The following is a 27,253-nucleotide window of genomic DNA, read 5'->3' on the forward strand; positions in this document are numbered from 1 at the left end:
ACGTTAAAGCATCGATGGGGAGTCAGGAGTAAGGTGAGGAGAAAATTGTGAGAAAAGAGAAGACATCCAGAGAAGTGGATAGTGAAGCCTTCTGAGCAGCCAGGGGTAATATTGTTACAAGGGAAGAGGTGACGTAAGTCCAGGCCTCATGGAAAAGGGGAGCAAATAAGCCCAGGTCTCCTGAGCCAAGGCTGAAGAACCATTTCCTACAGTAGCTACTCCTCACTGTCTGGCTCCTCATCACTTTCCTCTCCCAAAGGAAATTCCTTTATGGCTTTCCGGTTTTGATGTACCCAGTTCTCCAAGGGACAGTCTTGGCTGAGAATTGCCTACAGTGAGAAAAGAAAAGATAAATCACTATATATCTCATATTAGCCTCCCAGTCCCTCCTCCCACTGGTTCCTCCATATCTGTTATTGTTGAGGAAAAACTCCAAGAAAACCATAAGACTGTATTTCTGCTCCATATTCACACACGAGCCTTCCAAGGCACCTGGGTGTACTGATCTTAGTGAGGAAAAACATCTGGTTCTCTTTTGAACAGTTTAATCCTAATAATTTCAAATGTACTACCAGCTGCAACTAGGAGCCCTCCACAACTTGTACCATTCCCTATCAGACTCTTCTGTTTTCTTTTGATCCTTTTATATCTATCCCTAACCCTTTTAAACATTCAGAGGGTTCATATTACTACTAGAGAAAAGTGACTTACTAACTACAGTCGTATGTTGAGGTTTTGTTTTCTAGGACTTTTGTACTTGAAGAGATGACTTGGTAAAGGATAGCAGCAGATGAAAATTAATTAGCATGTGTAATAGAATTCTGTTTATTTAGGAAACATATAATTCACACTCTACTAGTAAATACAACAACTCCAGATTACCTCCATGGCCCCATGGCCAACTTCCCTTCTTTGCACAGGGCCCTTCTTAACAATTCAGTGTAAGAGAGAAAGTGCTTATGGGGAGAAAGAAAAATGAAAAGATACTTAAGGAAGGAAAAAAATCATAATATGTACATCAGAGAAGGTGAAAAATCATATAAACTATAAACAAGGAAGAAATTAAAGCACAGGAAGAAAGGGATTGAAAGAAACAGAGGAAAATCAAGATGTTTTTAGTAACAGAAAAATCCTTACAATCTTCTCCTCCTTGGCTGGTGGGTTCCTCAGACAGTAGCAGAGAGGAGCATAGCTGATGTTGATGACCCCAATGATAACCATGAGCCACGGGAACCCGATGGCATGCACAATGGCACCTCCAGTGGATGGGCCTGGTGGGGTGGGGAGGAATTAAGTTCACGAATGCCTCGTCAGTCTAATCACACTTAAGGTACCATTCTAGAGACTACGGGTACTCCAGAGAATGTCTCAGGGCCAAATATTTGCAGAGCCCTGGGATAATCAGCTTCCTGGATCCAATACCAGCTAGCAAACCATAGATAGGAAAGATTGGGATACAAAGCCTTGGGTGCTCCCCATCAACATACCTACAGCAAAGCCCATGCAAAAAGCCACATCAGCAATGGCATAGACACTCCCGTACACCGAGGTGTGACGCAGATCAACCAGGTGTCCCATGATGGGCATCATAGCAGAATCCACCATGCCTGTGATCAGAGCAAACAGGGCCTGTCTGCCAGCTCGACCTCACTCTCTCTCCTTGCCTGTGGCATTTCCCCTCCACCTTCTTCCTTTGGTTTACTTCCTTTTTCTGCAATCCTCCCACTCTGCACCAGCACCCTTTCCAGACAGAATCATGGACACATCTCACTACATCCCTGCTATCTACTAGCCACTTTCTTCTGTCTTTCCATACCTCCTCTGATCTGACCCAAAGCCTTTGTTCAAGGACTTCTTGTTCCCTTGAAGGGAACTTCTTACCTATGGCAAAGCCAAGTCCTGCATTGGGGCCAATGAGACCAAAAATATTATGTGCCAGAGGAACCTGCAGTAGAAAAGAAGAAAAGGGTCATTAAAAATCAAATGAGGGGGGCTGGAGCGATAGCACAGTGGGTAGGGCATTTGCCTTGCACACGGCCGACCTGGGTGTGATCCCCAGCATCCCATATGGTCCCCTGAGCACCACCAGGGGTAATTCCTGAGTGCAGAGCCAGGAGTAACCCCTGTGCATCGCCAGGTGTGACCCAAAAATTAAAAAAATAAGAATCAAATAAGGTAAGGTAAGAGAAGCATCCATATTTTCTTTGGTGTCTCACACTCCTTAGGAAGTCCCACCCAAAGGTACTAAGCTACTAAGTTGCAAGTCAAGTTTAAACCTCAGATTTAACTCCATTATACCATAATAGTATTTTTTTTCTCTTGCATAAACTCTTCCTCAATTTCCCCTAACTACCACTGAATACACATTTCTATTTTTCTATCCGTATTCTTCTCTGACTCTTTTTGTTCTCCCTTCCATTCGCAGCATCATGTAAAAGTTTTCTTGAAAGCCTATCTTGGTCGACATCAGAGTCAGAAGACAGAGAGAAAACACTGGAAACAAATTATTCATGATGGAGTGGGTGGTAGTGTGGTTTGGTGTACCATATAAAAAGGTTGAGAAGGGGCTGAAGCGATAGCACACAGGGAGGGCGTTTGCCTTGCGCTCGGCCAACCTGGGTTCGATTTCCAGCATCCCATAAGGTCCCCTGAGCACCGCCAGGAGTAATTCCTGAGTGCCAGGAGTAACCCCTGAGCATCGCCGGGTGTGATCCAATTTAAAAAAAAAAAGGTTGAGAAATTCATCCTTCAAATATCCCACTGAAAGAGTTCCTTAACTGGTTCCTTAAGTCCTTCTCTATGGATGTCAACTGATAGTACACTCACTTCCCAGAGGTTTAACATGCCATATTGGTGGTCTATAACAAGTATAGGGATTTTTTTCCCAAAAGATATTTGCATTTTACCAATACTCCTAGCTGTGATGTACCTCTGTGCCAAACACTGCTTGGGTGAGTGAATTACCTCAACAACCCTACAGGATGTTATCAGAACCCTCCCACACAGACGAGGTTGCTGAGCACAGGACTGTGAACTAAGCAGCTTAAACTTACAAAAGCAGCAAGTGGGAAATCTAGTACTGGGCAGGAGATGTTCTTCCCTTTCTCATCACCTTCAGACCTCTGAGGCCAGTGTAGTTTATGATCCCCATCACGAAGAGGAGAAAATTAGGGCGTAGCGAGCTTGAGGTAGTAAAGCCCTTCTTTCTTTCTACCACCAAACACGCTGGTGCCAGAGACTGAGCTATGGCGGTGGCTCCTGAGATGGTAGAAAAAGCCAACAAGGGTCAGAAGGAAGGGTGTTTGCCTTGCAGGTGATTGACCCGGGTTTGATCCCCAGAATCCCGTACGGTCCCCTGAGCACCACCAGGAATGATTCCTGAGTGCAGAGCCAGGAGTAACCCCTGAGCATCACTGGGTGTGATCCAAAAAGCAAAAAAAAAAAAAAAAAAAAGAAAAGCAAACAAAGTAAAATGTTTCATTTTCTAGATCACCAAAGGAGGCAGCAATATCTACTTCTTGCTTCCCATGCCACATAGTGTCTCACACTGGTGCTTACAGCTGCATCTTTACCCTCGCTATCTCCTTCCTCACTGTCCTTCAACAGGATGTCTGGCTGCATCTCCTGAAGCACTGAATTCCTACATACCAGAAATGATCAGTGATTCTTCTCATGAGGCTTGCATATCAATCATTTTAAGTTAACAGATGTATATTTTTTACATTGCCAGGAATGAATATATTTATTTATTTATCTATCTATTTATTTATTTATTTGTCACTGTCACTGTCATCCCTTTGCTCATCGATTTGCTCGAGCGGGCACCAGTAACGTCTCTCATTGTGAGACTTATTGTTACTGTCTTGGCATATCCAATATGCCACGGGTAGCTTGCCAGGCTCTGCTGTGCAGGCTAGATACTCTCGGTAGCTTGCCGTGCTCTCCGAGAGGAGCGGAGGAATCGAACATGGGTCGGCCGTGTGAAAGGCGAATGCCCTACCGCTGTGCTATCGCTCCAGGGCGGATTTATTTATGTATATGTTTATTTCTCAATAAAACCTTCACTCAGGGTCTCACAGAGAGCGGCAAGGGCTCCACAACAGAGCCACATCCTCATCTTCCTTTGCTTATCTCCAGATGTACTGTTCTTTAAGTCTCTCCCCTTCTTCCCCATGCACTTCCCTCTCCCTGCCCCTACTCTCTCTCTCTGTCCTCTCACTTCCTCCATCATCTCTTTCTTCCCCCCCCCCACCTTTTTTTCTATATTGTCCCAGAGAGCACCCTCAGGAGTAATTTATTTTTTTTATTTTAAAAACTCAACACCTTTATTGCAAACCACAACAGCTAATTAGAGAGAGAGAACAGAAGGGAATGCCCTGCCACAGTGGCAGGGTGGGGTGGGGGGAGATGGGATTGGGGAGAATGGGAGGGATGCTGGGTTTACTGGTGGCGGAGAATGGGCACTGGTGAAGGGATGGGTTCCTGAACTTTGTATGAGGGAAGCATAAGCACAAAAGTGTATAAATCTGTAAATGTGCCCTCAGGGTGATTCACTAATTAAAAATAAATAAATAAATTTATAAAAAAAAATCATCATGACATACAGTTACAGACTTACAAATTTTCATGATTACGTTTCAATCAAACAATGTTCGAGTACCCACCCTTCCACCAGTGCCCTTTCTCCACCAGCAATGTTCCCAGTGTCTCTCCCGCCACCCCCTCCCCTCCCCACCCCCTGCCTCTGTGGCAGACACATTCCCTCTTACTCTCTCTCCTTTTTCTTCCTCCCCTTTACCTCCCCACCAGGCTTTATACTTACACACAGCAGGCTGATGCCAACCACAATCATTCCAATCAGAGCACTCAGCCACCTGGAAAAGAGTCTTGTCAAACACTGTTGAGGGAAGAAATCCCATCTGCCTGCTGCCTTGTCACCAGCACACAGGTCACTTCTACCACCCCTAATATCAGGATTCCTTTAGGATATGAGAAGCTGAATGTATTCACTACAGAGAATAGAGAACTGTTCTCTGTCTTTTTCCTGCCTCTCCTCATGGCTCTGGCAGGATGGTGCAGTGGGACACATGCTTTCCTCCTTTAAGAGAGAAATCACTCTGAGCTAATAGAAATAAGACAGCAGGTAAGGTTTGCCTTGAATGTAGCTGACCTGACTTCAATCCTTGGCACACCAGGTGGTTTCCTGAGCCCCACCAGAGGTGACTCCTGAGTTCAGAGCCAGGAGTAAGCCCTGAGCACAGCCAGGTGTGGCCCCAAAACAAAACAAAACAAAACAAAACAAAACAAAACAAAACAAAGAGCTCAAGAGATAGCTCAACAGTTTGGAACGCAAGACCCAAACCTGATCTCCAGTGCCACAGGGTCTCCCAAGCACTCCTGGAGCAGCTCCCGAGAATCTCCAGGTGTGAACCCCCCACCCAAACAATAAAATGAAAAAAAGATAAAAAACAAAAAAAAAACCCAAAATTAAACTTCTTTCCTTCTCAGATTCCCTACCAAAGTTTTTAAAACGTATTTAATCATCTTTTATTGTGGCCAACCTGGGTTTGATTCCTCCGTCCCTCTCAGAGAGCCCGGTAAGCTACCGAGAGTATCTTGCCCACACGGCAGAGCCTGGCAAGCTACCCGTGGCATATTCCATATGCCAAAAAACAGTAACAAGTCTCACAATGGAGACGTTACTGGTGCCCACTCGAGCAAATTGATGAGCAACAGGACGACAGTGCTACAGTGCTGCAGTGCTTATCTGGACTACAAAAATAAAGCTAGTGTACTCCATGAAATAAAAGAAGACATGAGAAAATGGAAACATATACCTTGCTCATGGATAGGGAGAATCAATATTGTCAAAATGACAATACTCCCCAAAGCATTATACAGATTCAACGTGATCCCTCTAAGTATACCCATGCCATTCTTCAAAGAAATGGATCAAACAATCCTAAAATTCATATGGAACAACAAACGCCCACGGATAGCTAGAAAAATTCTTGGGAAAAAGATGATGGGAGGCATCACCCTCCCCAGCCTCAAACTCTACTACAAAGCAGTAACAATCAAAACAGCATGGTACTGGAACAAAGGCAGAGCCGTAGACCAATGGAACAGGGTGGAATATCCCTACACACAACCCCAAATGTGTGATCATCTAATCTTTGATAAGGGAGCAAGAGATGTGAAGTGGAACAGGGAGAGTCTCTTCAACAAATGGTGCTGGAACAACTGGACAACTACATGCAAAAAAATGGGCTTGGACCTTGACCTGACACCATGCACAAAAGTCAGATCAAAATGGATTAAAGACCTCAACATTCGACCACAAACCATAAGGTACATTGAAGACAAGGTCGGCAAAACCCTCCACGATATTGAAGATAAAGGTATCTTCAAAGGTGACACAGAACTAAGCAATCTAGTAAAAACAGAGATCAACAAATGGGACTACATTAAACTAAAAAGCTTCTGCACCGCAAAAGATACAGTGACCAGAATCCAAAGACTATCCACAGAATGGGAAAGGATATTTACACAATACCCATCAGATAAGGGGTTGATATCAATGGTATATAAAGCACTGGTTGAACTCTACAAGAAGAAAACATCCAACCCCATCAAAAAATGGGGCAAAGAAATGAACAGAAACTTTACCAAGGAAGAAATACGAATGGCCAAAAGGCACATGAAAAAGTGCTCTACATCACTAATCATCAGAGAGATGCAGATCAAAACAACCACGAGATACCACCTCACACCACAGAGACTAGCACACATCCAAAAGAACAAAAGCAACCGCTGTTGGAGAGGGTGTGGGGAGAAGGGGACCCTTCTACACTGCTGGTGGGAATGCCGACTGGTTCAGCCCTTCTGGAAAACAATATGGACGACTCTCAAAAAATTAGAGGTTGAGCTCCCATTTGGCCCAGCAATACCACTGCTGGGAATATATCCCAGAGAGGCAGAGGAGTGTAATCGAAACAACATCTGCACATGTATGTTCATCACAGCACTATTTACAATGGCCAGAGTCTGGAGAAAACCCGAATGCCCTAGAACGGATGACTGGCTGAGGAAGCTTTGGTGCATCTATACAATGGAATACTATGCAGCTGTCAGAAAAAAGGAGGTCACGAATTTTGTATTTAAGTGGATGGGCATGAAAAGTTTCATGCTGAGTGAAGTGGGTCAGAGGGAGAGAGACAGACATGGAAAGATTGCACTCATCTAGGGTATATAGAATAACAGAGTGGGAGACTAACACCCAAGAATTGTAGAAATAAGTACTAGGAGGTTGACTCCATGGTTTGGAGGCTGGCCTCACATTCTGGGGAAAGGGCAACTCAGAGAAGGGATCACCAACTATAATGTAGTCGAAGGCCAGTTGCAGGCTGAATGAGGGCTAGAGACTGAGCACAGTGGCCACTCAACACCTTTATTGCAAACCACAACAGCTAATTAGAGAGAGAGAACAGAAGGGAATGCCCTGCCACAGTGGCAGGGTGGGGTGGGGGGAGATGGGATCGGAGAGGGTGGGAGGGATGCTGGGTTTGCTGGTGGTGGAGAGTGGGCACTGGTGGGGGGATGGGTTCCCGAGCTTTGTATGGGGGAAGCGTGGGCAAGGAAGTGTATAAATACACAGTAGATGTGCCCTCAGGGTGATTCACGGATTGAAAATAAATAAATTAATTAAATAAAAAAAAATAAAGCTAGTGTTCTTCCTGTACTTGGAGAACTTAATCCAGACTCATACTTCTTCACCCTCATCCCTTTATACTTGCAATTTCTGAATCATCGCTGGAGAACTTCCAAGGGGTCCATGGAAAGCCATTTGACAATTAACATCCTAAAATACTAATTTTTAAAAATATATATTCTCTGTGAATTACTTTTCCAATTGAACAGCAAATATTGCCTCTCGTATGTTCACTGCCTCCTCTATGGCAATAAGTTCAGAAACAGCACTTCTCCATACTGCCTTCATCACCCTGCACCCCCATCCAACAAGTGGGCAGTTTTTACCAGTGTGTATTTGTCCCATAAAAGAGAAACTGGTCTAAGTGGGATTCATCCCAGGGATGCAAGGATGGTTTAACATTCGGAAATCAATCAACATAATCCAGCATATCAACAAAAGTAAAGATAAAAACCATATGATCATATCAATAGATGCAGAGAAAGCATTTGACAAGATCCAACATCCTTTCATGATGAAAACCCTCGCCAAAATGGGGTTTGGAGGAACTTTCCTCAAGATAGTCGAAGCCATCTATCACAAGCCTACGGCAAGCATTATCCTCAACGGGGAAAAACTAAGGGCCTTTCCTCTGAGATCAGGCACAAGACAAGGATGCCCACTCTCACCACTCCTCTTCAATATAGTACTGGAAGTACTTGCGATAGCTATTAGACAAGAAAAAGAGATTAAGGGCATCCAGATAGGAAGGGAAGAAATCAAACTCTCACTATTTGCAGACGACATGATACTATATCTAGAGAAGCCTAAAACCTCTACTAAGAAACTCTTAGAAACAATAGACTTATACAGTAAAGTTGCAGGCTACAAAATCAATACCCAAAAATCCATGGCCTTCATATATGCAAACAATGAGGCAGAGGAAAGGGACATGAAAAAAGCAATCCCATTCACAATCGTGCCCCAGAAAATCAGGTACCTCGGAATCAGCTTAACCAAGGAAATAAAAGACCTTTACAAAGAAAACTACATAACGCTACTCCATGAAATCAAAGAGGACATGAGGAAATGGAAACATATACCCTGCTCGTGGATAGGGAGAATCAATGTTGTCAAAATGGCAATACTCCCTAAAGCATTATACAGATTCAATGCGATCCCTATAAATATACCCATGACATTCTTCAAAGAAATGGATCAAGCAATCCTAAAATTCATATGGAATAACAAACGTCCAAGGATAGCTAAAACAATTCTTGGGAAAAAGATGATGGGAGGCATCACCATCCCCAACCTCAAACTTTACTACAAAGCAGTAACAATTAAAACAGCATGGTACTGGAACAAAGGCAGAGCCGTAGACCAATGGAACAGGGTGGAATATCCCTACACACAACCCCAAATGTATGACCATCTAATCTTTGATAAGGGAGCAAGAGAAGTGAAGTGGAGCAAGGAAAGCCTCTTTAACAAATGGTGCTGGCACAACTGGACAGCCACATGCAAAAAAATGGGTTTAGACCTTGACCTGACACCATGCACAAAAGTCAGATCAAAATGGATTAAAGACCTCAACATTAGACCACAAACCATAAGGTACATTGAAGACAAGGTCGGCGAAACCCTCCACGATATTGAAGATAAGGGTATCTTCAAAGGTGACACGGAACTAAGCAATCTAGTAAAAACAGAGATCAACAAATGGGACTACATTAAACTAAAAAGCTTCTGCACCGCAAGAGATACAGTGACCAGAATACAAAGACTATCCACAGAATGGGAAAGGATATTTACACAATACCCATCAGATAAGGGGTTGATATCAATGGTATATAAAGCACTGGTTGAACTCTACAAGAAGAAAACATCCAACCCCATCAAAAAATGGGGCGAAGAAATGAACAGAAACTTTACCAAGGAAGAAATACGAATGGCCAAAAGGCACATGAAAAAGTGCTCTGCATCACTAATCATCAGAGAGATGCAGATCAAAACAACTTTGAGATACCACCTCACACCACAGAGACTAGCACACATCCAAAAGAACAAAAGCAACCGCTGTTGGAGAGGATGTGGGGAGAAAGGGACCCTGCTTCACTGCTGGTGGGAATGCCGACTGGTTCAGCCCTTCTGGAAAACAATTTGGACGACTCTCAAAAAATTAGATATTGAATTCCCATTTGACCCAGCAATACCACTGCTGGGAATATATCCCAGAGAGGCAAAAAAGTACAATCGAAACAACATCTGCACATGTATGTTCATCGCAGCACTGTTTACAATAGCCAGAATCTGGAAAAAACCCGAATGCCCCAGAACGGATGACTGGTTGAGGAAACTTTGGTACATCTATACAATGGAATACTATGCAGCTGTTAGAAAAAAGGAGGTCAAGAATTTTGTAGTCAAGTGGATGGGCATGAAAAGTTTCATGCTGAGTGAAATGAGTCAGAAAGAGAGAGACAGACATAGAAAGATTGCACTCATCTATGGTATATAGAATAACAGAGTGGGAGACTAACACCCAAGAACTGTAGAAATAAGTACCAGGAGGTTGACTCCATGGCTTCGAGGCTGGCCTCACGTTCCAGGGAAAGGTCAACTCAGAGAAGCGATCACCAACTACATTGCAGTCGAAGGCCATGTGGGGGAAGGGAGTTGCGGGCTGAATGAGGGCTAGAGACTGAGCACAGCGGCCACTCAACACCTTTATTGCAAACCACAACAGCTAATTAGAGAGAGAAAACAGAAAGGAATGCCTTGCCACAGTGGCAGGGTGGGGTGGGGGGGAGATGGGATTGGGGAGGGTGGGAGGGACACTGGGTTTACGGGTGGTGGAGAATGGGCACTGGTGAAGGGATGGGTTCCCAAACTTTGTATGAGGGAAGTATAAGCACAAAAGTGTATAAATCTGTAACTGTACACTTACGGTGATTCTCTAATTAAAAATAAATAAATTAAAAAAAAAAAAAAAAAAAAAAGAGAAACTGGTCTTTGACCTTAGTACAGGGATAATCTTAAGCATTTCATCAATCTTACAACCTTCTGCATCTTCCCAGAATCTCAGGATACATACCGACCCATCTTGTTGGCCAACACACCAAACAAATTGGTACCAATGAGGTAGGACACACTGGCAGGCAAGAAGGCTAGACCTGTGGAAAGACATTGGTTCTCACCTTAGGACATGGCCAGTTTACTCTAAAATACCATGTTTCCTCCTGTCAAGCTGACAGGTGAGGAAGGAGCAAGGGTTGGGGTGGGGAGGAAATCTGGGAACACTGGTGGAGGGAAGTTAACAGTGGTGGAGGGATTGGTGTTGAATTTTTGCATGCCTAAACCTCAACTATTAGTAACTTTGTAAATCATGACTTTTTAATAAAAACGTTTTCAAGGGCTGGAGCGATAGCACAGCGGGTAGGGTGTTTGCCTTACATGCGGCCGACCCAGGTTCTAATCCCAGCATCCCATATGGGCCAGGGGTAATTCCTGAGTGAAGAGCTAGGAGTAACCCCTGTGCATTGCTGGGCGTGACCCAAAAACAAAAAAAATGTTTTCAATAAAATAAAATGCCATATTTCCTATAAAACAGTGAAGTTCCCTTCTTACCTTCAAGGATCCACACAACTTTGCTTTGTGGTTTGGACATGCTGATACAAACCCATGAAAGTAATGTAGGGCCCTACAACTCTTCTTTGGGACCAGGGCTTAGGTTAGCTTCACTATATTTAATGTGTTTCCAGCATCCACCTCAACTTTCATATGCATAGTTATAGGGGCTGGAGCAATAGCACAGCGGGTAGGGAGTTTGCCTTGCACGCGGCCAACCCAGGTTCAATTCCCAGCATCCCATATGGTCCCCTGAGCACCACCAGGGGTAATTCCTGAGTGCAAAGCCAGGAGCAACCCCTGTGCATCGCCGGGTGTGACCCAAAAAGCAAAAAAACAAACAAACAAACATATAAATAGTTATAATAAATAGTTATAATAACATACTTTGTGTGTTATTATCACACACAAAGTATCCTGATTATCAGCATACGATTATAGGCTTTGTTTTCCCCCTTTCCTTCCCTTGGTCACTATTGTTGTGATGACCAACTCTCTCTCTCTCTCTCTCTCTCTCACACACACACACACACACACACACACACACACGCACACCCCTCCTTGTTTGTGGTGCTCCCTAGGGGTTGTACATTTTTGCTGTGGTGTTTGCACACATCCTTGCTTGGGTCACAACATTCCTCCAGCTGAGGCACTCACACGTGTTCTGGCTATAGAGTCTCTAGAGGCTTGGTGTGGGGTGCTTGCACATGTGCTTGCTGGGAGTGCTCATAGATCTTTTAGTTGTGTTTTCACTGAGGGCCACAGACTTGTTTTTAGTTTTCAGTGACTGCACACTCCTGGCACTCCAGAAACAGCACACTGCACTGTCATACCAGTGCTGCTTGGCACATGCGGGTGGCACCAAGGATTCAAATTTCAGCCTAGTGCTTATAAGGTGTTTGCCTCAGAGTTTCCTTCCAGGCCCCAAGATAAGATATACTGCCCAGGAGGCAGAATATCCATTTTGCTATCTGACTGCCCTTCTGCTACTCTGGTACTAAACTTGAATAATTTGAAATCCTTTTGAGGCTTAGTAAAACTTCTCCGTATCTGGGGAAAATCAAAACTATATTCTATTGAAGCTTGTAGGCTTACACTGAGAAGCAAACTTGATAATCACTGTATCACTGTCATCCCATTGCTCATCTATTTGCTCGAGCAGGCACCAGTAATGTCTCCAGTGTGAGACTTCTTGCTACTGTTTTTGGCATATCGATCAAACTTGAGAATATGTGCACACAACTCTTTTAAAACTGAAACTCTAGCCCATGATCTTTGGGGCCCCATAGTTCTGGTTCAAACTTGGACTGAACATTTACTTACCTTAAAATTTTATTCATCCATCCTATGTTTTTGACAATTAACAAGTACTCTAGGGACTAAGAATTGGGTGAGGTATAAATAAGAGAGACAAAATTTTAACTCAAGGAATTGCATCCCAGGGGAGGGTTACGGAGAACAAACAAGTAAACAAATAAATAAAAAGAGAATTTTGAAAAATGGTAAGTTCCGTGGAGAAATATGATATGATGATATGATAGAATATCCAGAAATAAAGAATAACTTGGAGGCCAGAGGCTCAGCTAGAAGAATAAAGAATATTTGGAGGTCAGAGCCTTCTCTGTGGAGTTGACATTTAAGCTGAAACTTGTATAACCAAATTAGAATATTTCAAGTATATATAAAACCTGCATCTGCAGAATCTCTCATGGCAGAGACTGGCAAGCTACCCATGGCGTATTTGATATGCCAAAAACAGTAACAATAAATGGGCCTCGTTCCCCTGAACGCTACAGGGACAAATGGAGACGTTACTGGCTCCTGCTTGAGCATATCGATGAGCAACGGGATGACAGTGATACAGTGATATAAAATCTAATGTAAACTGAAAGGCCTTAAGAAATGAGTCTTCATTTGTGGAGTTAAAATAACATAACATGAGACCGACACCCAAGGACAGTAGATATAAGGGTCAGGAAGATTGCTGGAAGCCATAGTAGGAATTCCACAGTTGGAAGCCTGCCTCATGAGTGGGTGGGGAGAAGACAGCTGGAATAGAGAAGGGATCACTAAGAAAATTATGGTTGGAGGGATTGGTCAGGATTGGAGTGTGCTGAAAGTAGATAAAAGACCAAACATCTCAGTATTTGCATTGCAAATCATAGTGCCCAAAAGTAGAGAGAGAGTATAGGGAATATTGTCTGCCATGGAGGTAGTGGGAGGGGGTATATACTGGAGATATACTGGGGATATATTGGGGATATTGGTGGTGGGGAATGTGCACTGTGGAGGGATGGGTGTTTGATCATTGTGCGACTGTAACTCAAACATCAAAGCTTGTAACTATATCTCACAGTGAATCAATAAAATTTAAAAAATAAAAAATTAGTCTTTTTATGAATTAAAAAAATGTGTAACTAAAAAACAAAGAGCAAAATTTAGAGTAATAGATAATGCATGCTTGAAATTTAGCACTTATTTCAAGTATAATGGAAAGTATTGGAGAGAGATAACATATCCTATTTTTTTTCCTGTTTCTGTCACTGTCACTGTCATCCCATTGCTCATCGATTTGCTCAAGCAGGTACCAGTAATGTCTCCATTGTGAGACTTGTTGTTACTGTTAAATCACCCTAATTGGGGCAGAAAAGATTGCTCAAGGGCTGAGTACCAGTTTTTCAGAACTATGAATAGCCTCCAAACACTGCTGAGAATGGACCCAAAACCAAAAAGCTAATAATAAGTATCCAAATTTTATGACTTCATTTTTCCTAGGGTCTGTGTAGTGTGTAATATTCCACTGAGTATATGTACCATATTGTTTCTTTATCTAGTCCAAAGTGACACATTTTGAAAAGGCCTACTCGGAACATCTTGGGGAGGTCTGTTAGTTTATTAACCCTCTATATATTAGGGAAATATAAATTTTTCAATTGTGTGGCATTGATATTCCATAGGTGACACAGTGGTAATATAAAGATTATATATATATGAGACATAAATCAACAGGTTGAGTGTATGATCCTGCAGCATCTCTAGATGTCACCCCACCCCACTCCCAAATAAAATGAAACAGAACAAAAAAAAACGGCATGTATAGATTTTCTTGGGTAAACAGAAAATAATCACCCTAAGAAAGTTAGATAAGAAATAGGCCAAGATGTTGGTAACATTATACGCTTGAATATTGAATCTCCAAAATTAGTGATAGAAGTAGATGTGAAAAGAGTATGACCAGGTGTGATAATATCGGTTATAGAAAGGCAAGCAAGGGATGGACAAACTATTGCAATGGAGAGTGGTGAGTAGATTCTAATATGATACATGAAAAAGTTGGTGTCTTTGATGTACAATAAAAAAGTGATTGAGAAACATCAAAAAAAGAGAAAGATGTGGATAACCACAAACTTCCATCAGAGGGAAACAGGCCTCAGGGAAGGGAAACGCTACCTTAAAAGAAGTCAAGGACGTGGAAATACTTTACACTGACAGGGAGTATTTCTTGGGAAAAAAGGAAGCACATCTGGCAATGCTCAGTAATTACTTCTGGTTCTGTGCTCAGGCGAACTCTCAGGAGACACGGAGGGCCTTATGTAGTACTGGGGATTGAACAGGGATCAGTCTCTTGCAAGGCTGTACTTAAGCTCTGTACTAAATCTTCAGCCCCAACAGAGAGGTTTTTAATGATGTCCATTATTGGGAGAATAATGAGAATTTGAATCAAACTAAAATTCTCTTAAAATATTGATAATAATGTTATTTAATTCTAATAAATAATAAAATTAAACATGTTAATGAATATCAGCATTTTCCACAGTGCCAGCACAGAATAAGTGCTCTTAGAGTATCAGCCTAAGCTGTCATAGCAAAGGCAAGACTTATCATTCTAGTTCCAGATGTCCCCACTCTCCTATGCCACCAGTCTGGTAACCCAGATACTTCTGGTACAAGGGTCTTTTTAGAATCAACAATATGTTTCTCTGAGACCTGCCAGCCTTTCCACCCCTATGAATCTAGAGGAAACACAGTTTCTTGATAGAAACTGAAATGAGACTGCAGTTAAACCAAAGGTCAACAATCCACCAATTATTGTTTGACAGATTGCTTGCTTTTAATATTCTCCTCTATGGAGTGAAATGAATCATGCTTTAGTGTATTTGCCTACTCTGTCTCTACAAGATATCAATCAATCTGTTTCAAACTATACCCATTTGTGTATGTTTCTCCCCAACTCTTCACTTACAACCAGGAAGTACATAAACTACTGGTAGACTCTAGGAGGTTCACCAGTGTCCTAGATAAATATCCTTTGATGTCATTTTACATGGTGAGAAATTTCCTAAATAATATTTTCTTCAACTTACTTTTTAGCACATTTTGCTTTTCAGAGGTCTTTTATGCAAAACAGGTGCTCCCGACAATGGTTATAGGCACACACTTATTTTTCACAAGTATATTCTTAAGGGATGGAGGATTACATGTAACTAGTATCAAAATTATTTAAACAAAAATTATGAAATGAGTGCTTTTGTTTTTTTAGCATTTCCTGTATCTATATACTATGGCAATCCCCAAGAGAATTCATAGAGCTATCAAATACTCAAAATAACACTGAAAAAACAACTCCATGTTTACAAGTGAAAACCATATTGCTCAAAGAGGTTAAATAACTTATCCAAGATTATAATTTATGAGGAGCTAAACTCAGATGGGTTTGTTTCTAAAGTCTGACCCCTTTGCTTCACTCCTGTGATAGTGTAAGAAATACAATATACCTTTAAAAACAATCCTGCGCGGGAAAGGAGATGCGTGCTGAAAGTAGACTAGAATCTGAACACAATGGCCACTCAATACCCCTATTGCAAACCACAACACCCAATTGGAGAGATAGATCAAAAGGGAATACCCTGCCACAGAGGCAGGGTGGGGTTGGGGGGAGATGGGATTGGGGGGTGGGAGGGATACTGGGTTTATTGGTGGTGGAGAATGGGCACTGTTGGAGGGTTGGGTTTGCGAACATTGTATGAGGGAAAAACAAGCTCAAAATGTGTAAATTGAGGCTGAAGCAATAGCACAGCGGGTAGGGCGTTTGCCTTGCACGCGGCCGACCCGGGTTCGATTCCCAGCATCCCATATGGTCCCCTGAGTGCAATGCCAGGAGTAACCTCTGTACCTCTGTGCATCACCAGGTGTGACCCAAAAAGAAAAAAAAAAAGAAAGAAAATATGTAAATCTGTATCTGTACCCTCATGGTGACTCACTAAAGAATTAAAAAATAAAAATAAATAAATAAATAAAAATAAAGACAAAAACAAAAACAAAACAAGCAAACAAACAAACAAAACAATTCCCAGTCATTGAAAACAAGTAGCTGTCCAAAGATCTTATTTCATTTGCTCCTCCCAACACCTATGAACAGAGTTCTACTTGGGAACAGTGATTTTTTTTATGGTGTGTTCACTGGCACCACATCCTTGGAAATGTATTAGTAATACTAACTTGTTGGGTGTGCCCCCCAAAATCTGAGTTTTAATAAGTTGGTTGAGAACCTTTATTTTATTTTTATTTTGGAGGTTTGGGGCCACACCCAGCCGTGCCCAGGGCTAGTCCCAGCTCTGTACTCAGAAGCCACTCAGAGCGGTGCTCAGGTTATCAGATACTAGGGATCAATCCCAGGCCTCCCCCACACAGAGCACACATTCCAACCGCTGAGTTCTCAGGCCTAATAGTCTTCCAAGTTAGACTTACAGATACAGGGAACAGTGAGAAAAATCATGGGAGCCAGGAAAGGACAAAGCCTCCTGAGTGCTCTGATTTCCTTCTTTGGCGACGTTCTACTGCAGCTGTGCTTTAACTGGGTGTAAAGCCAGCCAGTGAGCCTCTCTGGTTCTCAGCCACCGTCTGCCCCATAAACTTAGCGGAAACAATGCTGCCTAGTCGGAAACACACAATTCCAATTAAATCCAAAGTCAACAATTCGCTAGTCATGGGCTAATGACTTGTTTGTTTTTAATATTCTTTCCTGTGGTTGACAAAGGGACTTGGGGCAGGACACTTCTGAGCTGTGATTGCCCACTTGCATGGAGAACCTGAATGACCAGAGCTTCGTGGCAGAGGATGTGCACCTGCATGGAACAGCAACTAATTCAATTAATTGTCACAGTCAGAGGCAGCTGCAGCCCAGAAAAATTCAATTTGAGAGTAGAGTGCAGCTCAGAGCCCGCTTGGAATTGTCCCTTAAAAAAATTAGATCTGGTGTTTTTCATCGTATGCCAAGCTCTATCAGGTTCTTATCAGCTTCCCCTTGTTCCCCCAAAGCCTCTCCTGTCTTCAGAAACAGAGCAATTGACACGTAGCCTTTTTCTGTCCTCTTCATTAGCTTCCTGGAAAGGTCAGAAGCCTCTTCTCTATGCTCATGAGTCACAATAACATCACTCATGGAGTACAAGAGACAGGGGCCTCCCGCTCAGAAAAACACTGTAAGCTCCTTTTTCACAGTAAGAGGAAAAAATAACAAAAGGGTATTCCAGAAGAACAGAAATATAGGAGAAAAGTGAGGGTGATTATGATTCACATATTAATATTCTACATATGTAAAGCATTTACCTGTTATTCCGAAAATTATGCCTCTGTACTGAAGAATATACTGATGCCCATTTTAGAAATGATAAAAGTGGGCCTGACCCCTTCTGTTATCTCAGCTGGCTGCTCCACATCTCCTGAACCTCTGCTTACTCTTCCTTCCCAGGTAAGGTTAGCCTCCCAGCTAATCTTCCAGTCCTTTATTGATTGATCCAGAAGAGAATTTCCCTCCTCTTTAGCTGAGTCCTGGCATCTCCATACATCGTCTTTTCCACCAGCTTCTCAACTGGCCACCTTCCCTCCTAAACCAAGTAAGTGCACATGATTACAGGGGATCTAACTACAAAGTTTTGACCTCAGCATAGCAGGGACACAGCAAACACAATGGGGAAGATGCATAGAACCCCACTGCCCAGCTCGGTGAATTCAAATAATAGCATGATTGGAGGCTCTACAGTGCCAACCAGCTCAGGAAACCCAAAGAGTAACTTTAGTGACCCCATATTGAGGATGCTTAATGAGCTCAAAGAAATGATGTCACAGGTAGTCAGCCTAGCACACAAAAGTATGAGGGCAGAAATGAGAATGCTACTCTCAGAAATGACGGAATGAAGAATATAGTTGGTGGTGATAGAATGCAATAGTTGGTCTGCACAGCAGACCATTCACAGTAGCTGAGATAGAGCCCCAGGAAAGTAAGATGTAAGAAACCTCTGGGAAACAACAGAAGATGGGGCGGGGTGGGGATATGAAAGGAAATAAGCATCACACCAGAGAGCTTTGGGACAAAGTCAAGAGAAACATATAGGAATCAACAGAGCTCTTGAAGAACAGAGAGACATTTCGGTGAAGAACCACTAATTAAAGAAATGACAGGTAAGAATTCCCCACAGCTGAGGAACACAGTCATCAAGATCTAAGAGGTCAGAAGGGTCACATTGAAAATAAACTCAATGGGGCCGGAGCGATAGCACAGCGGGTAGGGTGTTTGCCTTGCATGCGGCCGACCCGGGTTCGATCCCCGGCATCCCATATGGTCTCCCAAGCACTGCCAGGAGTAATTCCTGAGTGCAAAGCCAGGAGTAACCCCGGAGCATCGCTGGGTGTGACCCAAAAAGCAAAAAAAAAAAAAAAAAAAAAAAAAAAAAGAAAATAAACTCAAAGAGCAAAACTTTAATACACATGGTATCAGAATGACAAAACAAAAAATAGATATAATATTGAAAGTAGCAAGATCAAAAAAGGAACTCACATATGAAGAATAACCTAAAAGATTCAAGTAGGGGCAGGAGCAAGAGTACATCGGGGATAAGGTGTTTGCCTTTCATGAGGCTGACCTGGGTTTGGTCACTGGGTTTGGTCACTATTGGGCACCGGCATTGCTGGGTGTGACACAAAAAAACAAAAAGAAAAAAAAGAAAAGAAGAAAAGAAAAAGAATTCACAGCAGATCTACTCTACAAGTCAGAAGAGAATGGTAGGATATAGCTCTCTCCCTCTACATTTTTTTCAGAAAAAAATCAATGAAATAAACACCTTACTAAGAATATTTGATAAAGTTAGATTATCATTGAGATTTGAAGAAATGATTGAGAGATTCATAGTCATGCAACAGCTTAGCAAATTCATAGCCTTAAAACCAAATTTGTAAGAAGCATTAGCTAATCTTTAAAAGACAACTTTTTCAGCACTTTTCCATTGAGTATGGTATTCACTCATAGCTCTTATGGCTTCCTCTACAAGATTAAGAATGGTTTACTTATTCCTTGCTTACTAAGTCATTTCATATTTTTCAACAACAAATTAATACTTCATTTATATTAAATATTCTGTAAGTTTTGCACCTATAGATATTTTATTATAAATACTCAGTAATGCAGATAATTACGCACTGCACTGTAGCACTGTTATCCCATTGTTCATCAATTCGCTTGATTGGGCACCAGTAACGTCTTCATTGTGAGACTTGTTGTTGCTGTTTTTGGCATATTAACTATGTAATGGGTAGCTTGCCAGGTCCTGCAGTGTGGGTGGGATACTCATGGTAGCTTGCCGGGCTCTCCGAGAAGGACGGAGTAATTGAACCTGGGTCGGCTGCAGGCAAAATAAATGCCCTAACCACTGTGCTATCACTCCAGTCTATAATATAAATTTTCTTATCTAAAGCCTATATTTGCTTTTTAGAATGGGCACTGGTGGAGGGATGTAAACAAAATGCAAACATGAAAGTTCGTAAGTTTGTAACTGTACCTCACAGTGATTCACTAATAAAAATAAAAATAAAGCCGATATTTGCTTTTTAAGATAAAACCCACTTTTATAGATCTTTTCAAATTTTCTCTGAAATTTTCTTAATTCTCCTCTCCTTACTTATATTAAATTGCATACTTTAGGATTTATTCACTTCGTGTTAATTTTAAAGTGTATTAGAATAGAATTATCCACATTATTAAATTTGTCTTGCTTGTTTTGAGGGGGCCAGACCTAACAGTGCTCAGGGTTTACTCCTTGTTTTTCATTCAGGGATCACTCTGGTGGACTCAGAGAACTGTATGTGGTTCCAGGGATCCAACCTGGATAGGCATTGAGCAAGGGAAGTGTACTATTACTTCAGTAATAGTACTTTATTAATACTTTTAAATTTATATACCTACAAAAAGAGAAAGATACATTTTTGAAGTTTTTTCAACTTATTGATTAACAATTTTATAAAATTTCAGGAGTGTAGCTTGAATCATCTATATGATTAAACATTTATTTTATTTTTTATTTTTCATGGAGATTTTAGAGTTTTTATTTTTTATTTAATTTTTTAAAAATTGATTTATTTTTTAATTAGTGAATCACCATGAGGGTATAGTTACAGATTTACACATTTTCGTGCTTGTGTTTCCCTCATACAATGTTAGAGAACCCATCCCTCCACCAGTGCCCATTTTCCACCACCAATAAACCCTCCCACCCCCCAATCCCATCTCCCCCCACCCCACCCTGCCTCTGTGGCAGTGTATTCCCTTCTGTTATCTCTCTCCAGTTGGGTGTTGTGGTTTGCAATAGGAGTATTGAGTGGCCATTGTGTTCAGCCTCTAGTCTACTTTTAGCACACATCTCCCTTCCCGTGCGTGGTGTCCAACCACATTTTACTTGGTGTTCCTTCTCTATCTGAGCTGCCTTTTCTCCCCAGCATTGTGAGACCAGCTTCCAAGCCATGGAGCCAACTCCTCGTACTTATTTCTACTATTCTTGGGTGTTAGTCTCCCATTCTGTCACTTTGTATTTCACAAATGAGTGCCATCTTTCTATGTCTGTCTCTCTCTTTCTGACTCATTTCACTTAGCATGATACTTTCCATGTTGATCCACTTATATGCAAAGTTCATGACATTATTTTTTCTAACAGCTGCATAGTATTCCATTGTATAGATGTACCAAAGTTTCTTTAACCAGTCATCTGTTCTAGGGCACTCAGGTTTTTTCCAGATTCTGGCTATTGTAAACAGTGCTGCGATGAACATATAAGTGCAGATGTCATTTTGACTATACATTTTTGCTTCTCCAGGATATATTCCCAGCAGTAGTATTGCTGGGTCAAATGGGAGCTTTCTAATTTTTTTGAGAAGCGTCCATATTGTTTTCCAAAAGGGCTGAACCAAGTTGGCATTCCCACCAGCAGTGTAGAAGGGTCCCTTTCTCCCCACATACTCTCCAACAGCAGTTGCTTTTGTTCTTTTGGATGTGTGCCATTCTCTGTGGTGTGAGGTGGTATCTCATGGTTGTTTTGATCTGCATCTCCCTGATGATTTGTGATGTAGAGCACTTTTTTTATGTGCCTTAAACACATTAAAAAAAATAAAGATCTCCCTTAGGTGTGGAATATAAAGAAACATAGTATGGGAACAATTAATGACCAAAGCTTCAGAATCAGAAATTTTGTTTATAGAACTGAGCTTACGTGGGAGGGACTGTTAAGATTAGGAGGGGCTTGTAAAGTGGAAGAGATAAGCTGGTACTCTGGCAATGGGTGTGAAGTTGGAATGGCTTGTGCATGAATGATGTATGAAAACTATCATTCACTGTATTGTAAATCCCAGTAATTCTATACAAAAAGGTTAAAAATATACTTTTTAAAAAAGTAAATGAGTAAAGTGATGCTAAGCAAGTTTACATGAATTACACATGTTTACACTGTCAATAAATGGAGCTGAATTTTTTTTTAATTAGAAAGCAAAAATCATTCTACTACATAGCAAGGTAAGTGGCTGTTCCATATCCTTTGTCATCCCCTTGAACCCTTCCCTTCACAGTAGAACACACACACACACACACACACACACACACAATTGGGCTTGATTCAAAGATGTCTCCATGGGGCTGGAGCGATAGCACAGCGGGTAGGGCGTTTGCCTTGCACGCGGCCGACCCGGGTTCGAATCCCAGCATCCCATATGGTCCCCTGAGCACGGCCAGGGGTGATTCCTGAGTGCAGAGCCAGGAGTAACCCCTGTGCATCGCCAGGTGTGACCCAAAAAGCAAAAAAAAAAAAAAAAAAAAAAGATGTCTCCATGGAAGATAATTCTACAAAGGAAATACATTGTCCTTCTGTAGCCCTAGAATATGTAGACTTGATGAAGTTTCTCTATTATCTGAGAAAAGTGGGGCTGGAGCCATAGCACAGCGGGTAGGGCGTGTGCCTTGCACGCGGCCAACGGAGGTTCGATTCCCAGCATCCCATATGGTCCCCTGAGCACCACCAGGGGTAATTCCTGAGTGCAGAGCCAGGAGTAACCCCTGTGCATTGCCGGGTGTTAGTGCAAACAAAAAAAAGAATAAGAAAAAATAAGATGAGCACATGGCACACACCTCTGCCCCATCCTAGTCGGTAACTAGTCACTTACCTAGCTGCCATTCAGGAGAGCACATAGTCTGCATCATCCAGATGGGTAGGGTGGGTTCCAACATGGCCACGCCCATATTGGCGAAGCAGAGGGAGCCTGGAGAGGAAGCTCTGTAAGCGACTGCTGCTATCGCAAATCCCAGACACCCCCAGCTTAGAGGCTGCCTTTGCCAACTTACCTGCAACCACCAGAATATAAGGGTCTTTTAGAAGAGTGAGGAGTGGGGTCCCCTTGGCACTCTGAGAACATGGACAATAAAACAAAAAATTCAGCGTTGCGGAACTTGAGAGACCGTCTATGTGCGTTCCTTTACCATAGATACAGATACCTAAGCAAGAAGGAGAGACAGGGACTTGCCCAATGTCAGAGTGGGCTGTTGACAGCACAGTCACGTGTGCAGGGAAAACTTTATACTAGTCGAAAAAGAGGGGGGAAATTGTTTCCAGAAGTGAGTCCAGTCTACAAATAAGTGTGAATCACAGTGTATTGTATCAAGGTCAACAGTGGGCGTGGGTGTCTTGGAGAATCTCAGGCCAAATGCTGGATCCCTATGGTGAGAATCAGAATATTTAAAACCCTCAAGCGTACTAATTTTTTTTGTTCTTATCATTTTGAGCTATTATGGATTGGTATAGCAGAAGGCACTCAAACAAATAAGTTAAAACCAGGGGCTGGAGAGATAGCACAGCGGGTAGGGCGTTTGCCTTGCACGCGGCCGACCCGGGCTCAAATCCCAGCATCCCATATGGTCCCCTGAGCACCGCCAGGGGTAATTCCTGAGTGCAGAGCCAGGAGTAACCCCTGTGCATCGCCAGGTGTGACCCAAAAAACAAAAAACAAACAAAAAAAATAAGTTAAAACCAACCTAATATCCACTTCTGATTTTGTACAGAAAATCTTATTTCCACTAAATTTTATCACTCCACCCACTTTCCATGCATCCCCATTAGCCCCTGCTATTTTTGCAGTCTTTCCTTTCTTCTCTGCACCAGTCTACACTCTACCCCTTCTTCAAAGTCAAGTTTAAATTGCTCCTTCTTTTTCAGTGTTCCCTGAGGTAGTAGCTATAACTTCTTCCACTTACAAACTTTCTCAGCACTGTGTCTTAATCTGTGATGTTACTGTATTTTATTTTGTAATAGATTTAGAGCTTTGCTATGCTGACACTCTGCATAATCAAAAGGAGGACTAAGATTTAGAGATAAAACTGAAAAAAAGATCATGCCTTCCCTCCATATATAATTCAAAGTAAAGAAGTATATCTAAATAATAAAATAAATATTTAAACTTGCCAATTATTTAACTAACCCAGCAACCCCAACCATATAGCAAATTCTAGAATTTTCTCAATGATACCACTTCTAGAATTATTCTAAATATTACCCCCAGAATTATGGTAATGCAGAAATACAAGGTTTATTGGGACTGCAGTGATAGGGTAGGTAACTTTCCTCGCACTTAGCTGACCTGGGTTTGATCCCACATATGGTCCCCCATGTCTTGCCAGAAGTGGTCCCTGAATAAGCCCTAAGCGCTGTCGGATGTGGCCCCAAAATAATAACAACAAAATAAAGATATACAGATTTACCAGTTGCAGCAGTACCAGAAACCACCTAAATGTACGAGCATATGAGATTGACTACAACACAAACACAGTGATACGCCATTACTAGAAAAGTAATACTTTCATTTCTTGAATATATGGGACATTACCATCTAAATTGTAAAATTACTAAAAACGGTATTAAGCAAAAACTATTTCTCTATTCACAACTCTCCTGATACTAAAGGTATAACCCTTTCACATCAACAATTGGATTTCTCTACAATTAGATCAGTTCTACCTTCAGTTAGCATAGATTCATGGTTAAACTTCATCCTGAAAAACTGCTCTCTTTAGGGATCAGTCGTTTTGTTTTGTTTTGTTTTGTTTTGTTTTGTTTTGTTTTGTTTGCTTTTTGGGTCACACCCGGCAATGCACAGGGGTTACTCCTGGCTCTGCACTCAGGAATTACCCCTGGCAGTGCTCAGGGGACCATATGGGATGCTGGGAATCCAACCTGGGTTGGCCGTGTGCAAGGCAAACGCCCTACCCACTGTGCTATTGCTCCAGCTCCATTTAGGGATCAGTCTTAAGCAGCAGGTTCCATACTGCCCATTTATGTCTGACTTGACTATAAGTTAAAGTCCTTAGGTGAATTTGGGACCATTTTGGGGGTCAGAGAGATAGTACCTCAGGGGAAGACACTTGCCTAGCATGTTCGATCCCCAGCACCACATCTAGTGCCCTGAGCCCGTTCAGGAGAAAATCCTAAGCACAGGAGAAATCCCTGAGCACCGTGGATGTGACCACAAGGACATAAAACAAACAAGCAAAAGTAAGATACATATTTCTTCTACATAAAATAAAATTGATATATATGTCTATCTCCATCCCTTTCAGAGAGCCCAGCAAGCTACCAAGAGTATCCCGCCTGCAGGGCAGAGCCTGGCAAGCTCCCCATGGCGTATTTGATATGCCAAAAACAGTAACAATAAGTCTCACAATGGAGACGTCACTGGTGCCAGCTCGAGCAAATCGATGAACAATGGGAAGACAGTGCTACAGTGCTACAGATGTACAAAAAGTTATTTAAATACCATCTTCAGAAACATAGTCTGGGCGTGAAGAGAGTCAAGAGAGAACCTAGGGACATTGGTGGGGGGAAATTGACACTGATAGTGGATTTGATGTCACAACATTGTATGCCTGTAACTCTACTAGAGATAAGTTTGTAAATTATGGTGGCTTAATTAAAAACAAAATAAATTTTTAATAAAACCGGTTAAAAATTTTCTATTTTTTGTGCATTTTGAACATGTCTTATTTCATGTTTTTTTTACAGATTTTTCAGAGTCAAATACCAACTCTGATATTTAACAGTGACCAAAAAAAATCTGTTAAAGACTTTCTGGGAGACTTTTTTGTGGTTTGTGTGTGTGTGTGTGTGTTTGTGTGTGTGTGTGTGTGTGTGGTATTTTTTTGGAGAGAAGCTACTGAGAAAAACCCCTAAGGTCTTATCACTCTGAAATATTTTAAATATGAATATGCAAGTACCAATGTCATTGTCTCTTAGTTCTGTATTGTATATAGATAGATTAATATATATGCATATATATTAAGGGTTTTTATATATTTTTTTCAAAGAATTAGGTCCCTGCCCACATCCACAGCTCCTGAGCTTTGGCTTAATGCCACATCCTACCAGTTGAGATCAATCTCCAGCCTCCATCCCAATCTCCACCATTTCCACAGGCCCACACGCACAGCTCCTGAAACATATGTGGCCATGAAATAGCTCCCTACAAAATTTCATACTTCTTACAGTTATAATTTCCATCGCTGGGTGAAGACAGACAGGGAAGGAAAAGAGAAGTTCCCAGTCTAATTTCTCAGAGAGTTCCAGGAGGGCTAACCACAAAGATTCAACCTCAGCACAACAGGAGTACCACAAACCCAGTGGGGAAGACAATTAAATCCCACCAAGTTCAGTGAGGGGAAAGAGTCACACAGAAGGCTCACCCAGCATTATTCAGCTCTGTGAGTCCTCAGACAATGACGTTAGTGACATCATGGTGAGAATGTTTGATGAGCTCCAAGAGACAACAGCATTAGTAGTCAGCAAAGCATAAAAAAGAATGAGAGCCAAAAATGAGATAAATAAAAGCAGAAATTAATAGTATTGTTAATGATAAAAAAGTTTTTTTAAAGCTAAATAGAAGCCCTGACAGAAATAATAGCAGCTGAGGAAAAAGTTGAGTTGCTCCAAGAGGAGATCAAGGAAACCACTAGAAAACAACTAAAGGTAGGATAAAAGACTAAACAGAAATGGAGAGCATAACAGATTAGTATGGAATATATTCAAGAGGAACAATATAAGAATCACAAGTCCCTGAAGAATAGGAAGAAAAATTCAGTAAAGAAAAAAATAGTTAAAGAAATCATAGGTAAGAATTTCCCAAAGTGTAGGAACATAGGCACCGATATACAAGAAGTCTGAAGGGTCCCAGAGAAAGCAGACTGAACTAAGAAGATACATTGAGCAAGAGACACATTGTAGCGAGAATTATAAAATCCAAAGATAGAGGCAGACCACTGGAAGCAGCACTATCAACAAAGGAACTTACATACAAAGGAAAGTCCATAGGATTTACAGCAGATCTGTCAAATGAGACTAAGAGTCAGAGGAGAATGAAGCGATATAGTACAAAACCTCAATGATATGAACATCTTACTAAGAATACCCTATCAGAAAAATTATCATTCAGATTTGAAGGAACATACAGAGCTTCAAGGGCAGGCAATAATAGCTCGATAAATTTATAACCTTGAAACCCCTTCTTGCAAGAAGCGTTAAAAGAGCCTATTTATTTTTGTTCCTGGGCACACGGAGGCTGCTCGGGGCATACTCCTGGTTC

The 27,253-nt window shown here is 41.7% G+C and overlaps 1 protein-coding gene across 2 annotated transcripts in view; it reads right to left on the reverse strand.

The window, feature by feature from the left end:
- Positions 1 to 215: 215 nt before the first annotated feature.
- Positions 216 to 27,253, reverse strand: part of SLC18A1 (solute carrier family 18 member A1) — a 40,031-nt gene continuing 12,993 nt past the window's right edge. Inside the window, exons 8-15 of one of the 2 annotated variants that reach the window (XM_055144723.1) lie at positions 22,974 to 23,034; positions 22,796 to 22,891; positions 10,788 to 10,866; positions 4,823 to 4,874; positions 1,882 to 1,945; positions 1,488 to 1,607; positions 1,138 to 1,271; positions 216 to 329 (exon numbers count right to left, since the gene is read on the reverse strand). In XM_055144723.1, the coding sequence (XP_055000698.1) occupies positions 216 to 329; positions 1,138 to 1,271; positions 1,488 to 1,607; positions 1,882 to 1,945; positions 4,823 to 4,874; positions 10,788 to 10,866; positions 22,796 to 22,891; positions 22,974 to 23,034 (720 nt within the window). The remainder of the gene's footprint in view (positions 330 to 1,137; positions 1,272 to 1,487; positions 1,608 to 1,881; positions 1,946 to 4,822; positions 4,875 to 10,787; positions 10,867 to 22,795; positions 22,892 to 22,973; positions 23,035 to 27,253) is intronic. The other variant, XM_055144724.1, reaches the window with a different exon arrangement.

This window comes from Sorex araneus, chromosome 7 (assembly GCF_027595985.1).
Source record: "Sorex araneus isolate mSorAra2 chromosome 7, mSorAra2.pri, whole genome shotgun sequence".
Taxonomy (NCBI): domain Eukaryota; kingdom Metazoa; phylum Chordata; class Mammalia; order Eulipotyphla; family Soricidae; genus Sorex; species Sorex araneus.